Source organism: Leptidea sinapis, chromosome 3 (assembly GCF_905404315.1).
Source record: "Leptidea sinapis chromosome 3, ilLepSina1.1, whole genome shotgun sequence".
NCBI lineage: Eukaryota > Metazoa > Arthropoda > Insecta > Lepidoptera > Pieridae > Leptidea > Leptidea sinapis.
The window spans coordinates 17,742,586-17,768,530 of record NC_066267.1 but is presented as its reverse complement, the minus strand read 5'-3'; the positions used below and the strand labels follow the sequence as shown (position 1 = coordinate 17,768,530).

General features: G+C 35.3%; 1 protein-coding gene across 2 annotated transcripts in view; it reads left to right on the top strand.

Moving 5' to 3' along the window:
* LOC126978981 (zwei Ig domain protein zig-8-like) overlaps positions 1–25,945 on the top strand; it is a 208,464-nt gene that overhangs the window by 83,475 nt on the left and 99,044 nt on the right. For both annotated transcript variants that reach the window (XM_050828130.1, XM_050828124.1), the window contains exon 2: positions 24,346–24,509. In XM_050828130.1, the coding sequence (XP_050684087.1) occupies positions 24,395–24,509 (115 nt within the window). In that variant the 5' untranslated portion in view covers positions 24,346–24,394. The remainder of the gene's footprint in view (positions 1–24,345; positions 24,510–25,945) is intronic.

The following is a 25,945-nucleotide window of genomic DNA, read 5'->3' as shown; positions in this document are numbered from 1 at the left end:
AGATATAGGTTAGATCTTGATTACGACAAAAATGCTGTTGCTCAAATAAAGGTTTTATTTCAACATTAATAAAATTTTATGTAGTTAAACTCATATAGCTGTATTACTTATGAAAAAAGAAGACACACTGAGTTACTCAGGCCAAACACGGCTAAACCTACATACGTTGCCACCCCGTACCCCGACGTAGTGCGATCGAGCACCCATTGTCTTTTACATTTCTTTACTTTAATTATAATATTGTTTAATCAGTCTTGTTCCAATTTACCTGTGAGTAACATTAAATATTGTTCAATAAAGTGCTTTTTAAAAAACTTAATTCCCAACGCCCGATACATAACTGGCGCAGTCGAGTAGTCTCGCGGTAGCTTCTTTTCGTCGGTATAAAATCTTCCGAGTGTAAAGTAGCTGTGGTTTTCGAGCCGCTAAACCGCAAGAATCAAAGAACCTCGTCGGTCGTTGGGACATCATCATCAACGCGCACGAAAACCCGGAACATTGGGAATTCAAGCGCTGGGCAAGACTCGACAGCAGATGCAGATGCTGATTTGGTGAGTACTCTCGCTATTCAAGTATCCTGCTATATCTACTCTCCTAGTATTATATATATTTTATTATAAAAGTTAAAGAACGTTGCGTACAGCTAATATCGCTAAGTAACGGGTTACACTTACTTAGTGACAAGAAAGGTGTATCTAGGTGATAATTACCGAGTATTAGAACAATAGTGTAATCCGAAACGCAATGTCTTTCAATGAATGTGATAAGGATTTTAAATTCCTTGCCGATTTATTACCACGATATGATGGGAACCCAAAGTTATTAAACTTTTATATTAGAGAAGTAGAGAATATTATACAACTTTTAAGTGAACCCTCCCGGGTTCACCCGGCATTTATATGTTTAATAAAAAGTAAGTTAGGAGGTATCGCTATTGATGCGATAGCCCACGAAGAGTCGTTAATAACGTGGGAATCCATTAAAAACGCTCTAATTAGACGTTTAGGAGAACCGCGCAACGAAATCCAGGTGATGCAGGAGCTCACGCGGACCCGTAGGAATAAATACGAAAATGCGGAGACATTTGGCAAACGACTCCGTGAGTTGTTAGATACTCTGTACTCGGTCGGTAAACACGGTGACCGTTCATACTATGAGGAAATGGTTATAGAGCAATATACTAATCAATTAGATATCAATGTTTCGTTAGGAGTTAGAATAAGTAAACCGTTAACATTAGAGTCAGCAATTATGGCAGCAAGGCAGGAAGAGGCTAGGCTCGTCCACAGTAAACCTTTTTATAACGGGTCACCTTCTTCCCATTTTAAGCAAAAGGTTGCCCCTAGAGTTTCGCAACAGCGGAATATTCCATCAAGGAATTTTATAGGGACGCAACCTCAGCACCACCAGCCTTCTAATATCGTAAATCGTCAAAATATGTCTATACCCCCTACACCTAATTTAAGAGAAACACAGTTAATTTTAGAAATAGTAACAGCGCGAATTTTAGGCAATTTAATGTACCTCAAAGACAGGTAACACCTAAAATAAGTTCCGATGTTACTATGCGCTCCGTGAGTAAACCGGATACGCCCCATTATGCTGCTCAGAACGTTTTCTATACTCAAGGTCAACCAGTATATATATTTGCCATAGCAACTACTATGAAGGTACCAACTACAGGAACCTGAAGAGGAGTACCAGCAGGATTTTACTCAAACCCAGGAGATGCCAGACCAGATCTAGTGAAAATAAACTTGTTGGTCAGGGATCACCTCCCTTACATAGAAATACCCGAATTAGGAGGTAAGTTTCTTATTGACACTGGAGCAAGCCGAAGTGTAATTGCTTCAGATGCTATTTTTAATACTTATTATGAACCTTATGTGGAATATGAACCCTTTGAAATATCAACGGCTCATAGTGTTTCTCGCCATAATTATGTAATCAACCTTCCCTTACCACCAATTTTTAATATTAAACTAAGTCATAAATTTCTTATATTTGATTTCGATCCTAAATATAGATGTCTTATAGGTTGTGACTTATTGAGGTCACTAAAAAGTACAATAGATTAAAATAAAAATATATTGCGCACATCGGCGGTAGACATCCCGATGTACCTAAATAAACCAATTAGGAAAATTAAAATAGGTCCTAAATGTGAAAAATTGGTTCATGTGAAAACACATCACATTGACGGCAAATATTCACAAGAAAAACTTTATTGGTCGGAAGACTTAGAGTCACCCGCAGCCTTTGTGACGGTAAAAAATGGTTCCTTCAGAACCACGTTATAAACTATAATAACGAAAATAAATTTATCCCAGTTGTAACCAATATAAAGTTAGAAAAATTATCCGAAAATCTTGAAACAAGTAAAATAAATTCGTTAAAAGTAAATCCAGATGTGGACAAAATATTAAAAGAAAATTTAAATCAAATACGTACAAATCACATGAACGAGGAATAAAAAAGGGAAATAACAAAAATATGTTATCAATATCGTGAAATTTTCTATTCAGAACACATACCCTTAACTTTCACTCATGCTGTGAAACACGAACTAAGATTGACAAATAACAACCCTATCTTTGTTCGTAACTACAGACAAGCCCCTAAACAACGGGACGAAACAAAGAAACAAATTGATAACTTATTACGACAAGGTATCATAAGAGGGAGCATATCACCTTGGTCGTGTCTAACTCATATAGTACCGAAGAAACCAGATGCGTCCGGTAAAGTTAAGTGGTGTCTTGTTATAGATTATAGACGTCTTAATGATAGAATAGTAGAAGATAAGTATCCCTTGCCTAATATACATGACATACTTGATAGGTTAGGAAGAGCCCAATACTATACAACATTAGATTTAGCTAGTGGGTACCATCAAGTGGAAATGCACCCTAATGATATAGAAAAGACAGCATTCTGTACAGAGAGAGGGCATTACGAATTTTTAAGAATGCCCTTTGGCTTAAGAAACGCACCAAGTACGTTTCAGAGGCTTATAGACCATATACTTAGAGGCCTTAGTAACATTTATACGTACCTTGATGACGTAATAATAGCTTCTACATCCCTTCAGGAACACATTGACAAACTTAGACAGGTATTTGATAGATTTAAAACTCATAATTTAAAAATACAACTTAATTGAAAAATCTGAATTTTTACAAAAACAAGTGAACTTTTTAGGGCACGAACTAACAGACGAAGGTCTTAAACTAAATAAAGACAAAATAAAAGCCGTATTAAACTTCCCATTGCCCCAAAATCAAAAAGAAATAAAAGCTTTTCTTGGACTTGTAGGATACTACAGGAAGTTCATAAAAGATTTTGCTAAACTTACAAAACCAATGACACTTTGTCTAAAGAAACACAGTAAAGTTACACACAACGCTGAATTTATTGATTATTTTAATAAATGTACACAAATCTTAACAAATGCCCCAATCTTACAATATCCAAACTTTGATGAACCTTTTATATTAACAACAGATGCATCAGATGTAGCTCTTGGCGCGGTTTTATCCCAAGGAAAAGTGGGATAGGATAAGCCGGTAGCCTACGCATCACGTACGCTTTCCGACACAGAATCGCGTTATTCAACTATTGAAAAAGAATTGTTAGCCATTATATGGGCAACAAAATATTTTAGACCTTATCTATATGGTAACAAATTTACAATTTAACAGACCACAGACCACTCACTTGGCTTATGTCACTAAAGGACCCTAATTCTAAGTTAACTCGCTGGCGTCTAAAGCTTGCTGAGTATGATTATAACCTAATATACAAAAAAAGGACGTCAAAACACGAATGCAGATGCATTATCTAGGGTTAAAATTTTCCATAATAGTATAGATTCCCTAGCGGTAAATTTTGATGATAATTACGACGATAATATAATAGATAGAATTTTTGAAAATGCACGGAGAGAAAACGAGATGGAGCAATCAGCCCAAAATAATGTGGAAGAACCTGAACCATCCACAAATAACATTAACTTACCAGTACCTGTACTCTCACAGGCTGAATCAGACAGCATGAGCGCAGTCACGATTAGTGAGAACCAGTTAATTTGTACTAATCATACCCAACCTGATAATGAAAATTCAGGCATACCAATACTGACAGACGCTATAGACAGACAATTGAAGCAATTTCACATACGATAAACCCCTGGTTTAGAATATAGAGTCGATAATCGCTCTACAAACTCTAAAACAGTCATCAAAGATGTTTTTATTCCAATTTATAATACGGAACAGGAAATTATACGTTTCTTAAAAGATCACACTATAGCAGGTAGAATATGCCATTGCTATTTCTATAATGAAGAGCTATACTTGGCCTTTTCTAGAGTATATACTACAATCTTTAACGATAGAGGCCCTAATTTAATAAGATGCACAACTCGCGTCACTTTAGTTGAAAATAAAAATGAACAACAAGAATTAATAAAGAAATACCACGAAGGAAAAACAGCCCATCGAGGTATTCAAGAGACGCATAAGCAGTTACACCGAAATTACCATTGGCCTAACATGTTACTTACGATTCAAAGATATATTAACCAATGTGACATATGTCTTAAAACAAAATATGAACGAAATCCATTTAAACCAGCTTTAGCATTAACTGATACACCCAGAAAGCCAATGGAACACCTTCACATGGATCTGTACTCGACAGGAGGAGTTACATTTCTAACAATAATCGATAATTTTTCTAAATTTGCTCAAGCTATTCCCATCAGTGCATGTAGCAGTGTTCACGTAGAAGACGCACTATTACAAGTCATATCCACATTGGGACTTCCACACCAAATCACCACAGACTCAGACACAAAGTTTGATAATGATGTAATCAAAGAAATTTGTGCATTACATAATATTCATATACACTTCACAACACCGTATAACCCTAATTCTAATTCACCAATAGAACGGTTACACTCAACTCTTTCAGAAATAATTAGAATTCAAAAGATGACAAATAAGGATGACACAACTGAGACAATAATGAAATACGCACTCATTGCGTATAATAACACTATACACTCAGCTACAAATTGAGTGTAATTTCACACACATGAAATTCTATTCGTACACACAGCATCACGAAACCCTTTAGAAATTTATTACCCCAAAGAGTTTTATCAGGATTATGTAATAAAACACAAGATGAACACCGAAGCCGTACAAGAATGCATAGCAGCTCACATGTCAAAGAACAAGGAGGAGGAGGTAGCTAAGACAGCAAGAAATGATAAAACTAAGCCCGTATTTAAAGGTCCGTATAAAATTATTCATCTTCACCCTAATAACGTAGCAGAGATTATAGAAAACCACCCTAACTCAAAATCAATCAAAGTACACTTCAAGCTTCTACGAAGACCTCATCTTGTTTCAGGATCCTCATCTCAGGAGCAATCGTGCTCACAACAACCGCCGACGTAACGCTTGTCCCTATAAATGATGAGAACGGAATCCTTTTGCTTAAACAGGGTCAAGTACTACGACAAGTCGATTATTTTAATCTTGCATGTGTCTATAATGTCACGTATCTACATTTTACATCAATTGAACTTTTATTTTTATTCGAGAGTGTTAAAGCTGCCGCAAAAGATACATCAATTGGAGACATACATAGATCGTACAAAGATCAAATAGCGCATAGTTTATCTCTTATAAGTAAGAAAATTCGTTTTATTATTCCGCTCATTAATAGAAGGAAGAGAGGCCTTGTAAATGGTTTAGGCTCTATAGTAAAATCAATCACAGGAAATTTGGATAACGATGATGCACTTAAATTCGAAGCAGAAATTTCTAATATTCATAATAAAGTAAATAATATCTCGAGCACCCAGGGCAAATCTCTGATACTTGCCGAAAGTACCATTAAAGAATTTAGCCATCAAATTGAAAAAATAAATTTAAATCAAAATAAATTGCTTCTAACCATCCAAAATCAATCACGGATTAGCGATAATATTGCCAACTATTTACATTTCTTAGAGATATACGTAGAAATAGACTTAAGTTTACAAATTATTTTAGATAGATTAGAAATTTTAGAAGACGCAATGACGTTTGCGCAATTAGGAGTAATGCACCCTAGTATTATAAGTCCGTACAACCTTTTAAATGAAATTTCATTAATTTATAAAAAACATAAGTTTTTGCCAGTAGCAGATATAAGTTTAAATTCATGAGTTTGAAAAATCTATAAAAGTAAATCATATAGTACGGAACATTCTTTGACTTTTATCTTAGAAATCCCTTCCATTGATTCTTATATATATGACCTCATCCACATGTACTCCATTCCTAACTCGTCAAACCTAACTATTATTCCAAAATCCAAATACCTAGCACTTGGGAGCGATGAGTACGAATACCTAATAGAAGGCAAATGCAGAACAATCAACGGAAACAAGCAGCTCTGTGAGATGTCCAACACAGCATCCACGAGGGCATCGGAAGATTTTATTATATCGCGAATTCAACACTGCACGTCAAACTGTACATACGCGAAAATGCAGATTAATAAAAGTATAGTGCAGAGGATCAAGGACAATACTTGGATAATTGTCCTGAGAGAAGGAACAGTCATCCACATCAAGTGTTTAGCAAAATCTACATACAAAAAGGCTTCAGGTACATTCCTACTTACCCTTACAGAGGAATGCCAAGTTGAGATACTGAATAAAACATTGAACTCATACCGCAAAGAAATTACATTTAGTGAAGTTGTTCCACTGCCTAAAAATATTGAAAAGAGTGTACCCGTACAGTATCATATAAAATTGGAAAATATAGAACTGGACAACCTGCAGCACCTTCTGGAGACAGCCCAAGAAATATCTGTCACAGAGGACACTGCTGTACAACACAGTGAGGACACTGTGGGAAGCTGCCGGGTCAGCTTCCAGCTTAAGGAGGGAGGAGTTACGCAGGCCCAACACGGCTAAACCTACATACTTTGCCACCCCGTACCCCGACGTAGTGCTGATCGAGCACCCATTGTCTTTTACATTTCTTTAGTTTAATTATAATATTGTTTAATCAGTCTTGTTCCAATTTACCTGTGAGTAACATTAAATATTGTTAAATAAAGTGCTTTTTAAAAAACTTAATTCCCGACGCCCGATACATAACTACTGTCTGACAGTTTTTCCAAAAACCCATGGAGCAATGAATAACACGGCCAAACTCATAACGATTGTGTTATTATTACTTTCACTACTCCAATCAAAATCAGTCCCATGAAAACATTATTCTGTAAAGACAAGTATAAAATATCAAGTTGGAAAAATAATGATATTGTTAACCAAAATATATCTCGTTCCATTGTCAACCAGTTTGATGTAGTTCAAATTGCGCCAGTTTTGCGCTACCTACTCTGTATTCTTGACATCATTCATTTGAATTACTGGGCAAATGATACTTATCATTTTATAACTCAAGGAGACGAGCGCAATTGTAGTGCCAGTCAGAATTTTTGGATTTTTCAAGAATCCTGTGCGGCACTGCATTGTAATGGGCAGGGCATATCAATGACCATCAGCTAAACGTCCTGGCGTCTGTCTCTTATTGTCATAAAATAAAAATAAATGATTCTTCCATTGCATCTGTGTTTTTGGTGGTGATAGCAAAATAATTGTCAGTGTAAATAGGCTTTTTAGCTTTATGGAAAAATCTTAAAAATTCGTGTTCGTACCGAATCATTAAAATTAAATGTCTATGTCACATAAAACAAATCATATCCCTACTACCCGCGCCGTACGTAGTCGGACCGATAGCAATTTGCAATTGAAAGCAATTGCAAATTGCTAGTTATATCAAGGTGGGTTAAAACCCGCTTGTTGATTAACCTGGTGGTTAGTCTTTATATTGTTATCGGGTTCCTAAAATAAACCTGAAGTTAGCAGAATTTGTTTCGTTGCCATATGATTAATAATTTATATATAGGTAATGAGATGGCACATTCGTAGTTGTAAGTAGATTTGATGACACTGTGTTGAAATGAAAGCCCAACTTTAAAAATACTGGCAGTATTAGACACTTCCGTACACACATATCTGTCAAATTGTTCAAAACAAAAGTAGTACTTGTTTATTTCATCAGGAACGATATGCCAAATACAGTTCAATACAAAACAGAAATATATTCATGTAAGCGAAACGAGCCTGAAACAAATATTACACCAATATATGAAACATGTACTATAATTATTTACTGGAATCAGAATTTTTATTCGCGTGAGCTTCCACTGTGACTTGTTAACCCGGTATATAAATTGTATCAATAGAAATGAGTCCATATTTTTTAACGTTTCTGTGTTAGTAATTTTTTTAATTATATTCCTTGTATTTCTCGTTTTACTTTGTTGTTAGTTGCTGTTATATTACATGTCAACATTATTCAGTGTTCTTCAAGGGTATTTCTGTTACTACGACGACATCGCAAACAGTGGTTGTACATATTGGTGTGCACTGATTTGATGTGTGTCTGGTCTAATTGCAGGCCTATGTGATATATCTTCTTACGAGTCAGGAGGAAGTTTTCACGAATTGTAATCAGTGTATCGCTAATGCTGTAATCGCTACAAGTTATGACATTTTTAGTGTGACTTACTTTTTAAGTACGAAAAATTTGCAAAAGTTTAATATATTCTGCGCTCGTGTGAAACCATTCTTGTATTGTTTTGTGAGGGACCGTTTGGTCAAGAGAATAATTTATTGTTGGAATTATGGCATGTGGTGAGGCAATTTCCCACGGAAATCTGCAACGAGAGATAGAGTTGAAGAAAGCGTTGCCGGCCTTTAAGTTGGTAATATGCTCTTGAAGGTCAGGCGTTCTTGAAAATCTTAGCCGTATCGGTTGAGGAATGCTAGCTGATATTTGATTTCACAAAGTAGCTATGGAAGGTAGGACGTTACTTACAAAAAAATAAACTTACATACCTATGTGCGAATGCAGAATGCAAGACGTCAATAATGATGCGTGTGAATACATGCAGACAAAATGCCCGGTGGTGAAATTCGGTTGTTTGTACCAAGCTGAACAATTCATCTGAGCACTCCACGTGATATATACATGACGAAATAATGTTAATCACAAGCTTTCTTCTTATATCAATCACAAGTAAGCCACCAGTGAGTGACACTTATTCGCGGTGACCCTCAGACGATTACTGGTAGGCATGTCGAAGGACGCGGGCAAAGGGTGCAGGAAACGGGAGGTTAAAAAGGTGTCACCGCACATTAACTTATTAAATTATACAAACAAAAAGATGGGGCTACCACTAAAGTTCTTGTAACCAATTTTGATTGACAAATCGAAAATAGTCAGGCATGCTTGGAATTGGCTTCTTAGTATTTTAAATAATAAACAAGCTGACCGCTAACTAACGCAAATCAAAATTGGTAACAACCTGATAATTTTAACGATAAAAGTAACTCAGTAACCAGATTAATTTTTTTATTGAGTTCTTTTTGGTCAATCATATAATCCTGGAATGTGGAGGAGTTGCCAACTAACGGGCAAAAACCTTAGTGAATAGACGAGAAGTCTGCGAACACCCCAGGAGTGTTCTGAACTTCTGAAATGAGCTGGGCTGGTTGGAATGTCTGGCCAACATTGCACGCAAAATGGACTCAGTGGTTTAATTGCAGAAATATAATCCCCTTTACCATTACCATTACCAAATTAATTTAAATGCAATCGTATTAAAATATTATATTCTAACTATTATTAGAGCCCTTTCAAGCCTTTAAGTCAATATTATTTTACAAAACCTTTTGTTGTCCTTTGATTGGATTTATTCAGTGTCGTGCCAGAGTTTGGCGAGTAAATATTTCCTGAGGATGCCTCGTGTAGAGGCGAAACATGCGCCGAATTGTTTGAAGACAAATATTGGCGGAATAACCACGCAAGAGAACTCAAAACGTTTGGATAATTATAGATTTCCGCAAAATACCGCCTAATTCAATAAATTATCTTGGATTTATTTATATATAATATATACACTTTAACAGAAATCATCTTGCGCAAAACCAGGCATAGCTCGTAGTATGGATGAAAGGCCACGATATATTTAATACGATTTACAAGCTTAAGCAAACATGACTTGGAAATAAAAATTCATATTCATCATATTATTAAAGCTTGCACCTGCCAGGATTCAAACCCGGGAACTTCTAGGCAGGGTCAATAACATCAACAAATTATGGACAAATAATCAGAGATTAGATTTAATTTTGTTTGCTATTTTAGTGTTCTTTAATTATATTACTAACTTGCTGAATTAGGTCAGGTATCCCTTCATATATGTACGAGTATAACCATTAAGTAGTTTGACACTCCGCTAGACCAGAGATAGCTAGACTCGCTAGATCCGCTAGACTAGATCAGAGCTGGGGTTCTCCGGAACACCAGCTCTGATCATATCACTTGTGGGTATGACCAGTATTATGCTGAGGTAAACTCCAATTCTGCATGTTAAATTAAATTAATAAATAAGTCTACTTGTATACTTGAAGTTGCAGAATAAATGATTTATCTTACTTTCTTTAAAACATATGCCATTATTAATTTAAAAATATCAACATCAAAATCCCTCGTTCTTTCACGCTTTCATTGTATAATATTAACAGCTAAAGTGTTCTGCCTCATAATATATTGGATAAATGCCTCAAACAAATTTGGAGCTGGGCCAAAAATGAGCAAACACCACAAAGTACTCGCTGATACTTAGGAGCGACATTTTGTGGAATAACGCTTAAATTATTTACATTCAACAATAACTGTAGTGTTGTTGTTATGTACAGCTTTTCTTACATTATAGTTTATTTTATATTGTGTCTGTGGGATGCCAGCCTTTGGCAATCCAAAACAAGGAAATAAATTATAGTGTTCTGGTACTAGTACGTGTCTATAATAGAGTATCCGTTATAAATAGTAATTGTAAGCAGATTTTTGTTATACTTTTTCTACCCCTCTACTTTTATCTGTCATTTATACAGCCACGATCACTAATATGAGTACATACTGTGTTGAGTCGTTGAAAAAGTAGTTTTTTTATGAAACATCGGGATGAGACGAGCAGGACATTCAGCTGATGATAATTAATACGCCCTGCCCATTAAAAAGTAGTGCCGCTCAAGATTCTTGAAAAGCCCAAAAATTCTAAGCGGCTCTACAATTGCGCTTGTCACCTTGAGACATAGATGTTAAGTCTAATTTGCCCAGTTATTTCACTAGCTACGGCACTCGTCAGATTGAAACACAGTAATGTTTACACATGACTGCTTCACGGCAGAAATAGGCGCCATTGTGGTACCCATAATCCAACCGGCATACGCTCTACTCGTGTGTTTATTTTATATCGCCATTGTAGCGTCACGCTGTATAATATTTCTTGAGCGGTGCTGCATTGTAATGGGCAGGGCATATCAATCACTATCACATACACACACATACCGTCGGGGTAGGCAGAGACAATAGAATGCCATTTGCTTCTATACTTACAGACCTCACGCGCTTCCTCTACATTCATTACTCTTTTCATACATGCTCGCCGGTTGCGGGTGCTTCGGACCTCTCCTTTTCTCAAAACGTCCCCAATTTGATCGATGAATGTTCTACGACGTCTCCCGCGACCGACTTGCCCACACACACTTGCCTTATATATTTGATGCGTCATTCTTTCTTCACTCATTCGCTCCACGTGTCCAAACCATTTAAGCATTCCTCTTTCAAACCACAGCGCGCTCGTATTACCGCATTCGAAATTCTATCAGTCAGTCTTACCTCAGACATACTACGCAGTGATCGCATCTCAACTGCGTTAATTCTGCTTTTATGCTTCTTCTGCCATACACAACTCTCACTTCCATACATCTTTCTCGTATAAGCTCTCAAAATAATTCTTCCAGCACTCTAGTATCATACTTTCTTCATGTATGACCTCACCTCGTTCATTCCTAATCAGTTTCATAGATGAATTTATATTTTTTCCCGCGCTTCTTTCACGAGTTTCCAAAACAGTTTTATATTATCTCGGAAACTTGCGCCGAATTGTTCCTTATATTTCACCTTTTTTCTCATTCCTTTTCTTCTCTATACATTCTTTAACGTTCGCTTTCACGCATCTATATTTGTCCTTGATTTCTTTAACATTATCTACATTCATACCGCAACTCGCTCTATTTGTTGCTTCTATTGCCAAGACATCCAGCCATGCTTTTTTCTTTTCCTCAACCATTCTTCTAGTTTCATCATCCCACCAGTCGGCATTAAGCAGTTTGACTGCAGGTAATTCGGGGGGCATGGTAAAAAATAAATTGTAACTTTCATAATTAAATATATATTACATACATACAAATGACATTGAACCAACAATATATTGACGAATATACTAACAAAAAGCAATTTCCTTACTAATTTCCTAAATAAATCTGAGTTACAATGCCATTAAAGCACCCGGTGTCGATAAAAGCATATTTCACTCATTCGTATATCTGGTTACGAAATAAAATCCTTAATATTCTCCCAAATTGAATCAAGTTTTATAGCGTTCGAGCTAAGATTGTCGTGGGAGTTATATTATGGCATAAAGAACGGTGAAAACATAGTGTATGTAAATAAAAACGAATAATTTATGAAAGCATAAAACCTGAACTATTATGTTAAGAATTGGCTCATAAATATTGTGTTGGGTATAGTTATGGCTTGGTGTCGGGAAGTATACTTGCGGTTCAAGTAACTCAAAAGGTTCAACTCTACGCCCTGACCAAGTTCTGACCCTCATTTTGTTTATAAGATAATTTATTTTACATGGCTTTATAGCTTGTTTCAATAGTTTAATAATACATGTAAAACAATACGCACTGACAGGCCGCTGCGCGCCCGCCTTAATCGTGCAAATCTATGACATACCGCAGAGCGGGGTCACTTGCCGATTACGGAAGGTTAAAATAAAGACATTGTTGATGTGCCTGATTTCACATTACATTCTCCGCCTCATTTACAGTAATTTAACCACCACATAAACTGGAATATTATATTACAGTGCACTGCTGAATTGCGGCAGAAATAGTTGCGGTTGCAGCGCTAGGAAAACTGCACATATACATTATTTTTACTACTTTGTGTTCCTCATCATCTGATAAACTAAAAAGTATAGCAGTTGATTATCAAGATTAAGTGGACCTAATAAGTATAACTTTATTATATTTGATTAAGTTCACTTTTAAAATAGTCTAAAATCTATATTATAACGGCCGAACAAATGAACTTGACATAAAGTTATAACTAAGAATAAACCAAGAATATTCATAATGTTAAATTTATCGCTGATAACACTTTCAATACAATGATAATTTTGAAATTTTCCGAATGTCAAGCAGTCTCGCAAATAAATGCGGGAAACGTTATACGCGCGTACATCTTCCTTATAGGGTGGCAACGCTCCTGTGTTTCCTCTGGTGTTGCAAGATAATGTAGACGGTGGTGATCACTTAACACCAAGTACGCTCGTTTCTCCTCCTTTTTCCATAAAAAAGTCCAAATAAGTCAATCATAATATGCAAAATGTCTATTTGTAAACACCTTGCATATTCTTGGTATGTTAGTTGGTAACTTTATACCAAGATTAGTTTTTAAGCCGCCGGACATTCGGAAGAATTCAGATTTTTTTTTCTATTAACAGTGTTGTCAGAGACATAGTCAACATTTTTGATATTCTTGGCATGGTTTGTTTATAAAAAAAAGCATAGTTCTATATCGAGTATGTTTTGAGTGAAAACGTGTAGGTTTTTTTTCCAGAGCATATTTATTATGTAAGCAACATAATCATTATAAACACTAACCTTTTTCAACTAACCGTTTTCCATTCTTTGGGTAAGAAAAGACATCAACAAAAGTTTCAGCCACTGCTTCGTTATGGTTATTATTAGTTCCTGCTGTCATTATCAAAAGGTACAAAAATCACAATGCGCCTATTTCTGCTGTGAAGCAGTAATGTGTAAGCATTATTGTGTTGCGGTCTGAAGGGTGCCGTAGCTAGTGAAATTCCTGGGCAAATGAGAATTAACGTATTATGTCTCAAGGTGAAAAGCGCAATTCTAGTGCCGCTCAGAATTTTTGGGGTTTTTCAAGAATCCTGAGCTGAATTGCATTGTAATGAGCAGGGTGTATTAATTACCATCAGATGAATTGTCGATGCTCGGCTTGTCCCTTATTTACATTAAATATATCAGATATATCTACTAACGTTCATGCACTCTTACACTTTCCATCATTTCCTTTCGTGGTACCACTGTACTCTGTCTTGTGGTATTCTATTGGTATTGCTATTGGAAAATCTAATTCATCTAAATACATCCTTACATTTTCATTCAACTATTGGTCAAGTATAGACCAGCAAATTATTATATATTTTTTTTTTCACTTTAACACCCTGTATTATCTCCATTTCATTTAACCATCTGCATTCGTTAGTTAAATCTCTACGAAGGCTGACGATTAAAAACGACCCAAGTCGTAGGTCGTCCAACTCAACAGGTATTCTAAGCGACATTTTGCACTACCTGAAAGAAGTGCAGTTGATGTAATACCACAAAATTGATGCCCATTTTCGATTTTTTAAGGTGTGGATTATGGGAGAAAGAAGATTATTATTCCGTTTAAATACAAATTTCAATAAGATAACCTGCCACAGAATAAGAATAAAAAGTTCTGTATAGTTATCTCAGATACAAATGTAGCATTCTTGTCTTTCTGAAAGGGGTCAAGTATTGGCGTTGTCGTGCTAGCTTTAAAAGAATACTGTAACCTCATCAAGGAGATAACGAGAACTGCAAAATAACTGTTTAAACGTTGTTCAACTAGGCTAAGTACACATTAACAATGTAGAACATAGTATAAATTAAATAGAGAAAGCTTTTAAATCTCTTAGCTTTTGTGTAAAACTCATGCATGTGTCCAGTAATAAACCCGACTAGGATAAAAGGCTTTACCGAAACTGCAACGACTTTAATTGTTCGAGACACGTTGTAGCGTGCTGTTTTTGTTTGTGAATGGCACTTGGAAAGGATCAAAGGTGGAAAATACAGACGATATTAAACGCTTCGCTTTTTTGTTGAGTGTATTTGAATTTCATGCAGGCATTGTGTGGTGTTGAAGGTGAAAGAAATTTCTGTGGTAGAATGCTATCAAAATGCTATTCAATTTCAATTTCATGTTGTCTTAAGTAATGGACTGTGAATATGCTGAGTATAACATGCTTCTGTTATTATATTATACGTTATAAAATATAACGATTTTGATTGGGGTTGGAGTGATAGTAGATTCTTTTCTCTCCTTACCCCCCAATATCCTTTAGAACTTCGTCATTTTGGTTTATGAGCGATAAGCGACGAGCGCTTAGCTATCCTGTCACACCCGTGTGGGAAATCATCACAATTTACTAATCAGTAAAACATCTTCCAGTGATTAGCAAAATTTCAATCGACTTGAGAAATTTTTTAGGTTTAGGGTATGGGTCTGCTACTTGTCTGTATTTTTTTTATGAAAATAAGGGACGAGAAGAGCGGGATGTTCAGCTGATGGTTACTGATATGCGCTGCCCATTACAATGCAGTGCCACCCAGGATTCTTGAAAAACCGAAACATTCTGAGCGGCACTACATTTGCACTCGTCACCCTGAGACGTAAGATGGTAAGTCTCATTTGCCCAATAATTTCACTAGCTACGGTGCCCTTCAGATCGAAACACAGTACCTTATGTTTACACATTACTGCTTCACTGCAGAAACAGGCGCCGTTGTGGTACCCATAATCTATCCGGCATTCTATGCAACGGAGCCTCCCACTGGTAAAAATGTATGTATCGAGAAACGGTCAGCTGAATTTTTCGCCAGAGTGTGTTTACAAAAGTATTTAAAAAGAACATGGTTTTATGTCAGTAAGTCGTTTGAGAAGTGGCACTCATTGTATTTTCGTATCTGGTTAGTTTAGAAAACCGCATTTCAAGCTTGTTATCTTAGTACTGCGAAATTAGTTCGGTAGAAAGTCAACACCTTATTCCGGTAGAAGTATTGGAGCGAGCTAATTCAACAGTGTCTCTGTGTTATTTGACAAATATTTTCACCAATACGAATTTATAAACGTATCAAATTTCTTAATACAAACATAAATTCAGTATTAGTAGGAGCCGTGACTTATGTTCCATACAGAAACAACATTGCAAATTTTCTGGTTTTCATTAGTTTTATTTCAAAGTTAATACTCGATAAATTAAATCATTGCATGGTATAAATACATCGATACGGATAATATATAATTACTTCATATAGATATAAAAATGTATACTCTAACTTAATAAATAATATACCAGTACCTTCCTTGAGAACCATGCTATCCGTTGCAGTTGGTGAAAATAGCATGAAAATGGGTGTAGTAGTTTTTGAGTTTATCGAAAACAGACAGAAAGACAGGCGGTGCGAAGAACTTTTCTTTATAATATGTAGTGGTAAACACCAATATATTGAACATTTTTTTTTTACTTTCCCCAAATTATTTTTGTTTTCTTTCTGTTTTTCTCTGCCTCTTATTTAACAGGGAAGACACAATTTGAAGCAATCTATAGGTCTATGTTTCAAACACACGCTATTAAAATAATTATCCGCCTGCTATTAATATCAAATTTCTGTTTATTTCCTAATACTTTACCATTCTACGGACAGGAATTTCTCGTCTGTAGGGATCGTTTGTTAAAGTATAAATTAAATGAATATTGTTTGAGCAGGAAAAAGTAAAACAAAACTTAATCCGAATGAATTGGCAGGGAAAAAGTGGCTACTCATTCATTAGAAAATCCCGGAAACTTTAACTTCTGCAGAGATGAAATTGCAAATGATTTGTAATGGATAATTCTTAAGACTTGTTCTTTTAAGGAAATAATATGGGATGTAAGTTAACGTTAAAAGTAACAATATAACGTAGAATTTTCTGTACAATTATATATTTGCATGACGCATGTTATTATAACGATAGTCAATTGCAATTATATCTTTTAATTTTATTATAATGAGTACGAAAATGTGCATGAAATGTCAAACAGTTTATTTAAAATATAAATGTTGATTTAAAAGAGTGGCAATGAGTTTCTTGCCACTCCTCATTAGCTTAACCAATTACGAAGTGGTGGTAATTTCAATAAGAAAACAAATTTTTTTTCATTCATCAGTATCTTTTCCGTGACCTACATGAATAAAGTGATTTTGATTTAATTTGATTGAGTTATTATTCAAACAAAACAAATCTTATAACTATAATTACAATAGTATTGTAATTAGACCATATAAAATTAAAACTATCATTACATGGAAGCGTACCAAGAATACTGATAGCATTTCCGCGTTGGATAGCTAGGCTAGACCGTTGACCGAAATAGCTGCCAGCGCTTGGGTATCCAGTAGCCGTATTGAGGCGCGAAGATAGTATTTTGAACATTATCCGCGCTTCTGGGCCTCAAAGGCCAAGTGTCTCGACACCAAACGGCACAAAGATGTATGACTCACTGAGACCAGATTAAATTTTAATGCATTAATTTATTTATTTAAAGGTGCTCCAACAACACATACACAATACACTCTTAAACTTAAATATTGTACAAAAATAGTTCCAGTGTATGAGTCAATTACAGGTGCACACAACATAAATGAGAATCATTTCTATTGGGCACTTATATAACACAAAGACTTATACAGTATATAAAAAAAATATGATACAAAAAAAATATATGGTAGTAAAAAAATATGATGTAAGTAATTAAAGAATCACTATACTATAGTTGCAATACCTTACGTTTAAATGGTATGAGGCTATCGCAAAATGGATCAGCCCCGGATGTATCCAAAATATTATTTAATGAATGACAGACACGATATAGCGACGCGTTGCTGCCAACGTTAGTTCTTACGGAGGGTAGATAGAAAAGTTTGTGTTTGCTTCTTGACCCTAATCTCGGAATGTTTAATGTTATTTTGCTCAGGATATTGGGTGTATCTAGCATGTTGCTTAATATATCATGATATAGTCGTTCCATCGATTAATTGAGCAGCAATATGTATTAGGGAGAGTGGTAACAGGAATAGCACAGGCAATACAATTTAGATCAGGTGTTACAATTTAGATGAGAAGGCATTCAACTGTAAGTTATGGAGCAATATGCAATATCCGGTGCAATTATAAAATGTTTTTAATGGAATCGGTGGATAAAGCAACATGTATAATTATATTCTTGATAATGTGATGTCCAGTTAGTTGAACCAGGAATCGCATCCTGGACAAGAGAAAAAAAGTACCTTGTAGTTTTACCATACCAGTCGAAAAGCTTCATTATAAGGCTTATTTTTTGCTACATAGCATACCATCATAAATGTGTGGTATATAATATAACCTAGTTCCTAAAAAATCATTATGAGCAAATTTAAAGAAATTAACAACATGACTCTCAATATATTCTTGATAACGTAATGTATGTAAGCTAATAATGACTACTACTCGGCTAAGTCTTTTGTGGGGGGACTATAACATAAATGGCTTTCTCAATGATAGATTCCCACAGATTGGGAATGGAGCGACCGCCCTCAGGCTATTAAATAATAAGTTTAATTGTACAATATTACTTTGTTAACATATTTTTTTGATGAAAAAAAGCCCGCTGAGTTTGTTGCGCCCATTCTTTTCAGATTTGAGGCATTGGAATGGGTGGTAGTTTTTAACTTTCAATAAGTGATGTCACATTCTTTTTTGAATAAAAATATTAAAATTTGTCGCTCGATGGAGATCACAGCCGTTGATTATGTCATGCAATTTCTAAGATCTAAAATGCTGCCGTTCCTATAAAATGGATAATTATAATATTATACAAGTATAAACGACTTGACAACATACTATCTTAACTTTTTGTTAACATGCGTAAATGAATCTTAGATGAAGGATTGGTCTCGGCTACGGTCCAACTAGTTACCGCACTACCTACGAACAATAGTTTTTTTTTTAAGTTTATTTGATTGCAGTGTGTATTGGCTATTTGTAAAGATGCTTGTGTGCGTGGCATCTTTCAAATTTTGTAACTTATATACGCTCCGTGCTATTTTACATTGAAATTAATGAAATACATAATACTTACTGATGATATGTTATCCCAGTGTCTTTCTTCTTTCTTGTAGTATTCTTTTTACAAAGTTTTTCTACGCAACGCGGCATTTTAGTTTCAATTATTAGCATAGTTTAACAGAAAGTGTTGGCACGTCAACGTCACACATTGTTCGACATACTGGCTCGAGTACGCCAACTCGGGCGTAGTATTAGTTGCCGCACTTTGCGACTGCGCCTGCGGTATCTAGTTGGAGCGCAGCGGAAACCAATCCTTAATCTAAGCCATAGATTAATTACACATAAAATTATCTAAGAAATAAATTTATTGAAATTGACAAATTCCAACGTGTCCAATGACAATTGACATTCAATAAGTAAGTAACAGCGATAAAAGTTGAAAGGTTGCAAACTTTTATCGAATCGATTTTCGTTACTTCGACTTTGTTGAAAGTTTTTTGAGTCTTCTCAAATCGCAAGAGATTTAGCAGTTGGTCAACTAAATCGGTCCTTAGGAACATGTCATTACCTATCACAGACTTACACACTAGTTTTGTGTTATTAAATAAGCTTTATTATACTTTTTTTATGAAATAACAGACGAGACGAGCAGGACGTTCAGCTGAAAATTCTGAGCGGCACTACAATTGCGCTCGTCACCTCGAGACATAAGATGTTAAGTCTCATTTATCCAGTAATTTCACTAGCTACGGGGCCCTTCAGACCGAAACACAGTAATGCTTGGACAATTATTATTGACTCCTTATAACGAGGGTTATAAATAGCACGAATAACCATCTCCTGCAGCGCAAAAGTGGTATTAATATTAACTGCATTGTCCCATAACCTATCTCTTTTGTTCCATAGCTTTCTTTCGTCGAATTCGTTATATCTCGACCCAGCTTAAGTGAATGACTTACCATAACCACCAGTGGGAGGCTCCTTTGCACAGGATGCCGGCTAGATTATGGATACAAAAACGGCGCCTATGTGCTACCGTATGCTATGTAAACTACCGTGAATCAGTAAATGTATAAGCATTATTGTGTTTTGGTCTGAAAGGTGCCGTAGCTAGTGAATTAACTGGACAAATCAGACGTAACATCTTACATCTTAAAGTGACGAGCGCAATTGAAGTGCCACTCAGAGTTTTTGGGTTTTTTAAGAAATCTGAGCGGCACTGCATTGTTATACGCAGGGCGTATCAATTACCATTAGCTGAACGTCCTGCTCTTCTAGTCCCTTATTATTATAAGAGAACCGCATTCCGATTTTTCATCACTATTTACAGGTATCTGTGAGCGTAGCTGCAATTCACGGCATGCATCTATAAAAAAAATTACTAGAGTCAATCATTTGATAAGCGTATATTGTAAATTATATGTCTTATGAATAATTATAATTGACACACTTGTTTCATAAATAATCTAACGTTTATTACATTCTAGAATATACATAAATACGCATATAGTTTGTATATCACATCATACACTTCTATATATGACTCGGAAAAAAAGCTCAGATATCGTAGTCACTAACCACTAGGCTACTGGATTACTTACAATATGGATTAGTATTTTATAGCTGAACTTGTGTATCTGTTAAATTAGCAAATAATTAAACTATTTCTGAGTAATTTTATAGTACCTACTTAGTTGCTTAGCAATGCGGCTAACCATACAAAATACCGTTTCTCAACACCAGTTCCACGCTTTGATAGCCACAGAGAACTTTTGCAAAACTTATTCGTTAAGCATTTAGGGCTGGCATTAGATGCTGCTGGGGCTACATGAGGGTCTAAGACTACATATCAAACTAAGAGGATTTTAGAAGCACATGTATAGACAGTTCATTGTGTCCAAAATAACTCCCTGCCCACGACCACTATGAAAAAAGGCTAGAACAAGATAGTATCAGAAATAAAAAATGTGTTAAAAAATTCATGCATCTTTTTTTTTATAATTATTGAATTATGTGATTACAAACCATTTTTGGAAACAGAATATTTTAAAAAGCTCAAATCAAATCAAAAAAGGCATTAGTTTATTTTTTAAGATTCATACGAAAGGAATATTTTCGATAAAAAAATTACATTGAATTAATTAGACTTAGTCTTCACTAAGGTATAATCTTTTCGTTACAAAATAAACCTTATTAAATAAAATATAAATAAGCTATTAATCAGTTCCTAATAAAAATTAAAATCATGTCGCAGTTGGCTTCAAAATATTGTTTTTTATAGGTATATTCATTACAAGCAGGAGGTTCAATAAATGATGCATTTTAAAAATTATTTACGAAAAACAAAATTCAATGTATAGAAAAAATTACTAAACATTTTTATTCATGTGAACCAGCCCTAATCCTTCTAATTGAGAAGTTTTTGCGGGTAAGCGTCGAAAAAATCGCTGAAGATTTGAAACAGTATCGTAAAAGGAAATGAAAGGATCGTTATAATGGGTTTGTTTTTCGCAAGATCATCCCTTTGTATAACGCAGCCTGCGATTCGTAGTTCCTGATATTTGACCATTAATCAAAGGAATATTCTTTGTTCGGATAAATCAATGGGTCATCAATATTTATCAATATCGGATAAAGTTGCAAGTTTACTTTAACTCAAGCTTTAAAACCAAATTGATGGACCCTTCAGTTTTCAAAATAAAACCAAAGTGATCTCTCGATTATCTTGTTATCGAGGATTTTGCTTCGTGATGTTAAATTTAAAGTTTTCTTTTATATTTTTAATTACAGGATGTCATCATATTTCTTATAATAATATGTCTAATAAATGTTCGCAGAATACTTTTATTTGTTCCTTAATACTATTGTACTGTTACTTAATAGCTATTGTGTTTTTCTTAACTTAAATACATCTATTTTAACCTACACGAAAATAAGGGATGAGACGAGCAGGACGTTCAGCTGATGATGATAAATACGCCGTGCCCATAACAATGCATTGCCACTCAGGATTCTTGAAAAAACAAAAAATTGTGAGTGGCACTACAATTGCGCTCGTCACCTTGAGACATAAGATGTTAAAACTCTTTTGCCCAGTAAATTCACTAGCTACAGCGCCCTTCAAGGCTAAACTCATTAAAGCTTACAGATTATTGCTTCACGGCAGAAATAGGCGCCCTTTTAGTAGCCATAATCTAGCCGGCATCCTGTGCAAAGGAGGCCCACTGATAAAGATGTCCCGAGCTGGCAACAAATAATCATAAATTTTTACAAATTCCCAACTCGTCATGTGCAATAAAATATTATTTTTTGCGATTTGTCACATCTGTGCAAAGATTTTATGCACGTAATGAAAACGACTCGTATTATATCGAATATCGACCACCGTGTACATAAATATATATTTAATTGACTACTACTACATTTACATTTTGACCGTTGACTCTTAACACGGTCGTCCTAGCTTAATTCTGATCCGCCACGTACCATTTTGTTTGTACCTACCGGCATTCGAACCTGGTACCTCTATTTTAGTAGGCAGGGTCACTAACCTCTGGGCTATCATCATCATCATCAGCCGGACGACGTACAATACTGGACAAAAGCCTCCCCCAAAGATCCCCCGAGGATCGGTCCTTCGCTGCCCTCATACAACGTACTCCGGCGATCCTGACAAGACCGTCAGTCCATCGTGTGGCTACCAACACTTCGTCTTCCAGTACGTCGTTGCCATTCGAAGACTTTACTGCCCCACTGGCCACCATTCCGTCAAACTATATGGCTTACCCATTGCCACTTCAGTTTCGCAATAATTTAATGTTAGTTCTCCTACGCATCTCCTCATTTGTGATTCGATCTAGCAGGGAAACTCCAAGCATAGACCTCTCCATTGCCCTCTGAGCGACCATGAGCTTTCTCATCAGACCCATAGTTAACCACCACGTTTGCGTACCGTAAGTCATCACTGGCCATACACACTGGTTGAAAACCTTCGTATTCAGATACTGTGGTATATGGGGCGAGAAGATTTTACGAAACTTTAAGTATGCTGCCCAGCCGAGTTGGATCCGACGAGTGAACTCTTTCGTGAAATTGAGACGGACTGACATTGACGGATTGACATTGACGGATTGACATTGCGTTTCCAGACAGTTTCAGCTCTTCGATGTATCGATAGTTAATGTCGCACCTCTGCAGAGACTGAAGTACCACTCAGGTCTCGATCGAATCAAAGGCTTTCTCGTAGTCCACGAACGCCAAGTAACTGTTTATAAGGGTCTTCAAAATAATCTTAATAATCTAAATTATACAGTTTCTAGTAAACTACAAAACTTTTAAGAATATAAAGTTAGCTAAAGTTCTATCTTTGTTATATTCAAAGAGCTCTCTAATTATTAAAGTGCTATTGTTTTAAGTATTTTCCGTGGCTTTGAGATTCATTCTTATACCCTTTACATTTTAATTTATGAATTAATTTTGCACCAGTTTTCCAATTTAACATTTTCATAATCATAATATAAATATTATTCTAAGTATTTTTATCTTATCTTTGAATTGTCTTTTATTTGGCTTTCTTTTTTTCACGGAACCTAAGTAGCTTATAACATACTTCTTATAACATAAGCTGGTAACTGCCAGTGCTAGAGTCCCAGCAGCATCGGATTATTAGTAGAGGTTGACACCAAATTTAAAAATATATCCTATTATAAACGGGTTAGCAACAATTATAATATATATAATTTACTATGTATAACATATTCAGTGTTATATTATCCTTTTTTTAATTATTATTAATTACTTGGTAATTTTTTTTTGTAAAGGATAAAAATAAAAAACCAAAAACTTGTTTTTTTGAATTTTTCACATAAATTTTGAGGTTATGTAAAGGTGTGAAAACAAAAGTTGTAGATCATTTTATTACCTACAACTTTGCCATTTGACTTTTTCCATAGGACTTTCAGTTTTGCCGGAAATCTCGATAAACCGTTTTTACCTGAAAACACCCCCCCCCCTTTCCACTGCCCGACCTTGGATCGCCCGTAATTTATTTTCCTTTCATTATTGTTATATTCTCTTATTTTTCTAATAGATATCATCCAACAATTTTTTTTTTACTTTTTATCATTTTCAAAGGCACTGGCTTAAAGTTAATTTTCTGAATTTTTATCTGTACAAAATGCTGATATTTATACCTTATTTTCAGACAATGCATTTAAAACTGGCCCTGCAAACGTACAATGAGTGGATGAGGCATGGCTAGTAAGGGGATACAAGGAGTAGAAATGCATTGTGACATCAGCTACCGGTGGAAGATCAGTCTCCTTGTCATCGTTGTGACTCTGATGGGTTTCTTCGAGGAGAGTTATGGTAAGTTATCGTATGGAAACATTTTATTTACTTAGGCAATTTCACAGACCTATCTTAACACCTAAACTTAATGAGTATATGAGTAGCCTTGTTGAGTAAATATTTAAATAAATAAAAAATAAAAAAGTAAATACATAAAAACCTTTTACATTAAGAACACACTATTATATCCGTAAACAAGAGTTTCAGTTCTTCTCACCATGTTAAAGCTCCTTTACGAACTGATGCAGCTTCATGAAGTTTACAAAGTGTTGTTGCAATATGTAATGTTACTGTCATTCCCTATGGTAAATAAACATATTTCTATTTCTACAAAGATCTAGAACATATTTAATAAGATGTAGAAAAATACTAGTGAAATAGAAAAGACAAGTATCGCGGTAAAAAATATTGTGTTCCTGTTTGACAAAGTTACTAGACGTGCAAGATGTTCATCTGATGGTAAGAGATACGCCCTGTCCATCATTAATGGAGCTCAAGATTTTTAGTTGAACCGAAAATTCTGTTCGCATTGCACTTGCGCTCGTCATATTGACACATTAGATATAAAGTCTCATTAGGATAGAAATTTCACTAGCAACGGTGCCCTTAAAACCAAAACACAGTAATGACTGCATTTTACTGCTTCACGGCAGAAATAAGCGCCACTATGGTATCTGCCTAGCTGGCATCCTGTACAAAGAAGAATCCCACTGGTGAAGTAACTGTCCATCACAAAAGGATTGATAAAGCAAATATCTGTTATCTCTCTGATCCGTTCTGAGGCGCCTCTAGAATTTTATCAGAAGAAACAGGACAATGCGAGTCGGACTTGTCCACCGTACCTTTCGTACTTATTATAAGGTACTTACCTATAAAAAGTGAAAAATTCGTTTTCATTCTTTGTCACAAATAAAAAATTTACATCATAAAAATGAACATATGTTTGAGCTTGTGCCAAAGAAGCCCTTTCATACATGAAACGGTTAACTTTACTCAAAATTTTGCTCTTCTTGTGTTTTATAATTTTATTACAAATGTATAGTTTTCTGAATTTTCCCTATATTTGTAGTATAAGATGGTTTGACTTGATTTCGTAGTTCTAGCTGAATGATGAAAAAAAAAGCCCGCTGAGTTTGCTGCGCCCATTCTTCTCAGGTCTGAGGCATTCATTTTGGAATGAGTGGTTGTTTTTGACTTTCAATAAGTGATGTCACATCGTATTTTGAATAAAAATATTTGAATTTGAAATTGAAATTGAAGTTGAAATTGAATGGAAAATACCATTTAAATTTTGATTACCTCGAGCGTCTTGAATTATGGGCTTTTTTGTGGCATAAACGGCCGTATCTTATATTACCTTAAGTTATAAGTTTAATTTTCACAGCTTCAAAATACTGTGTAGACTTGAGTATTTCGTTTTAATTTCAACTCGATATCTCCACGCGTTCTTGTGA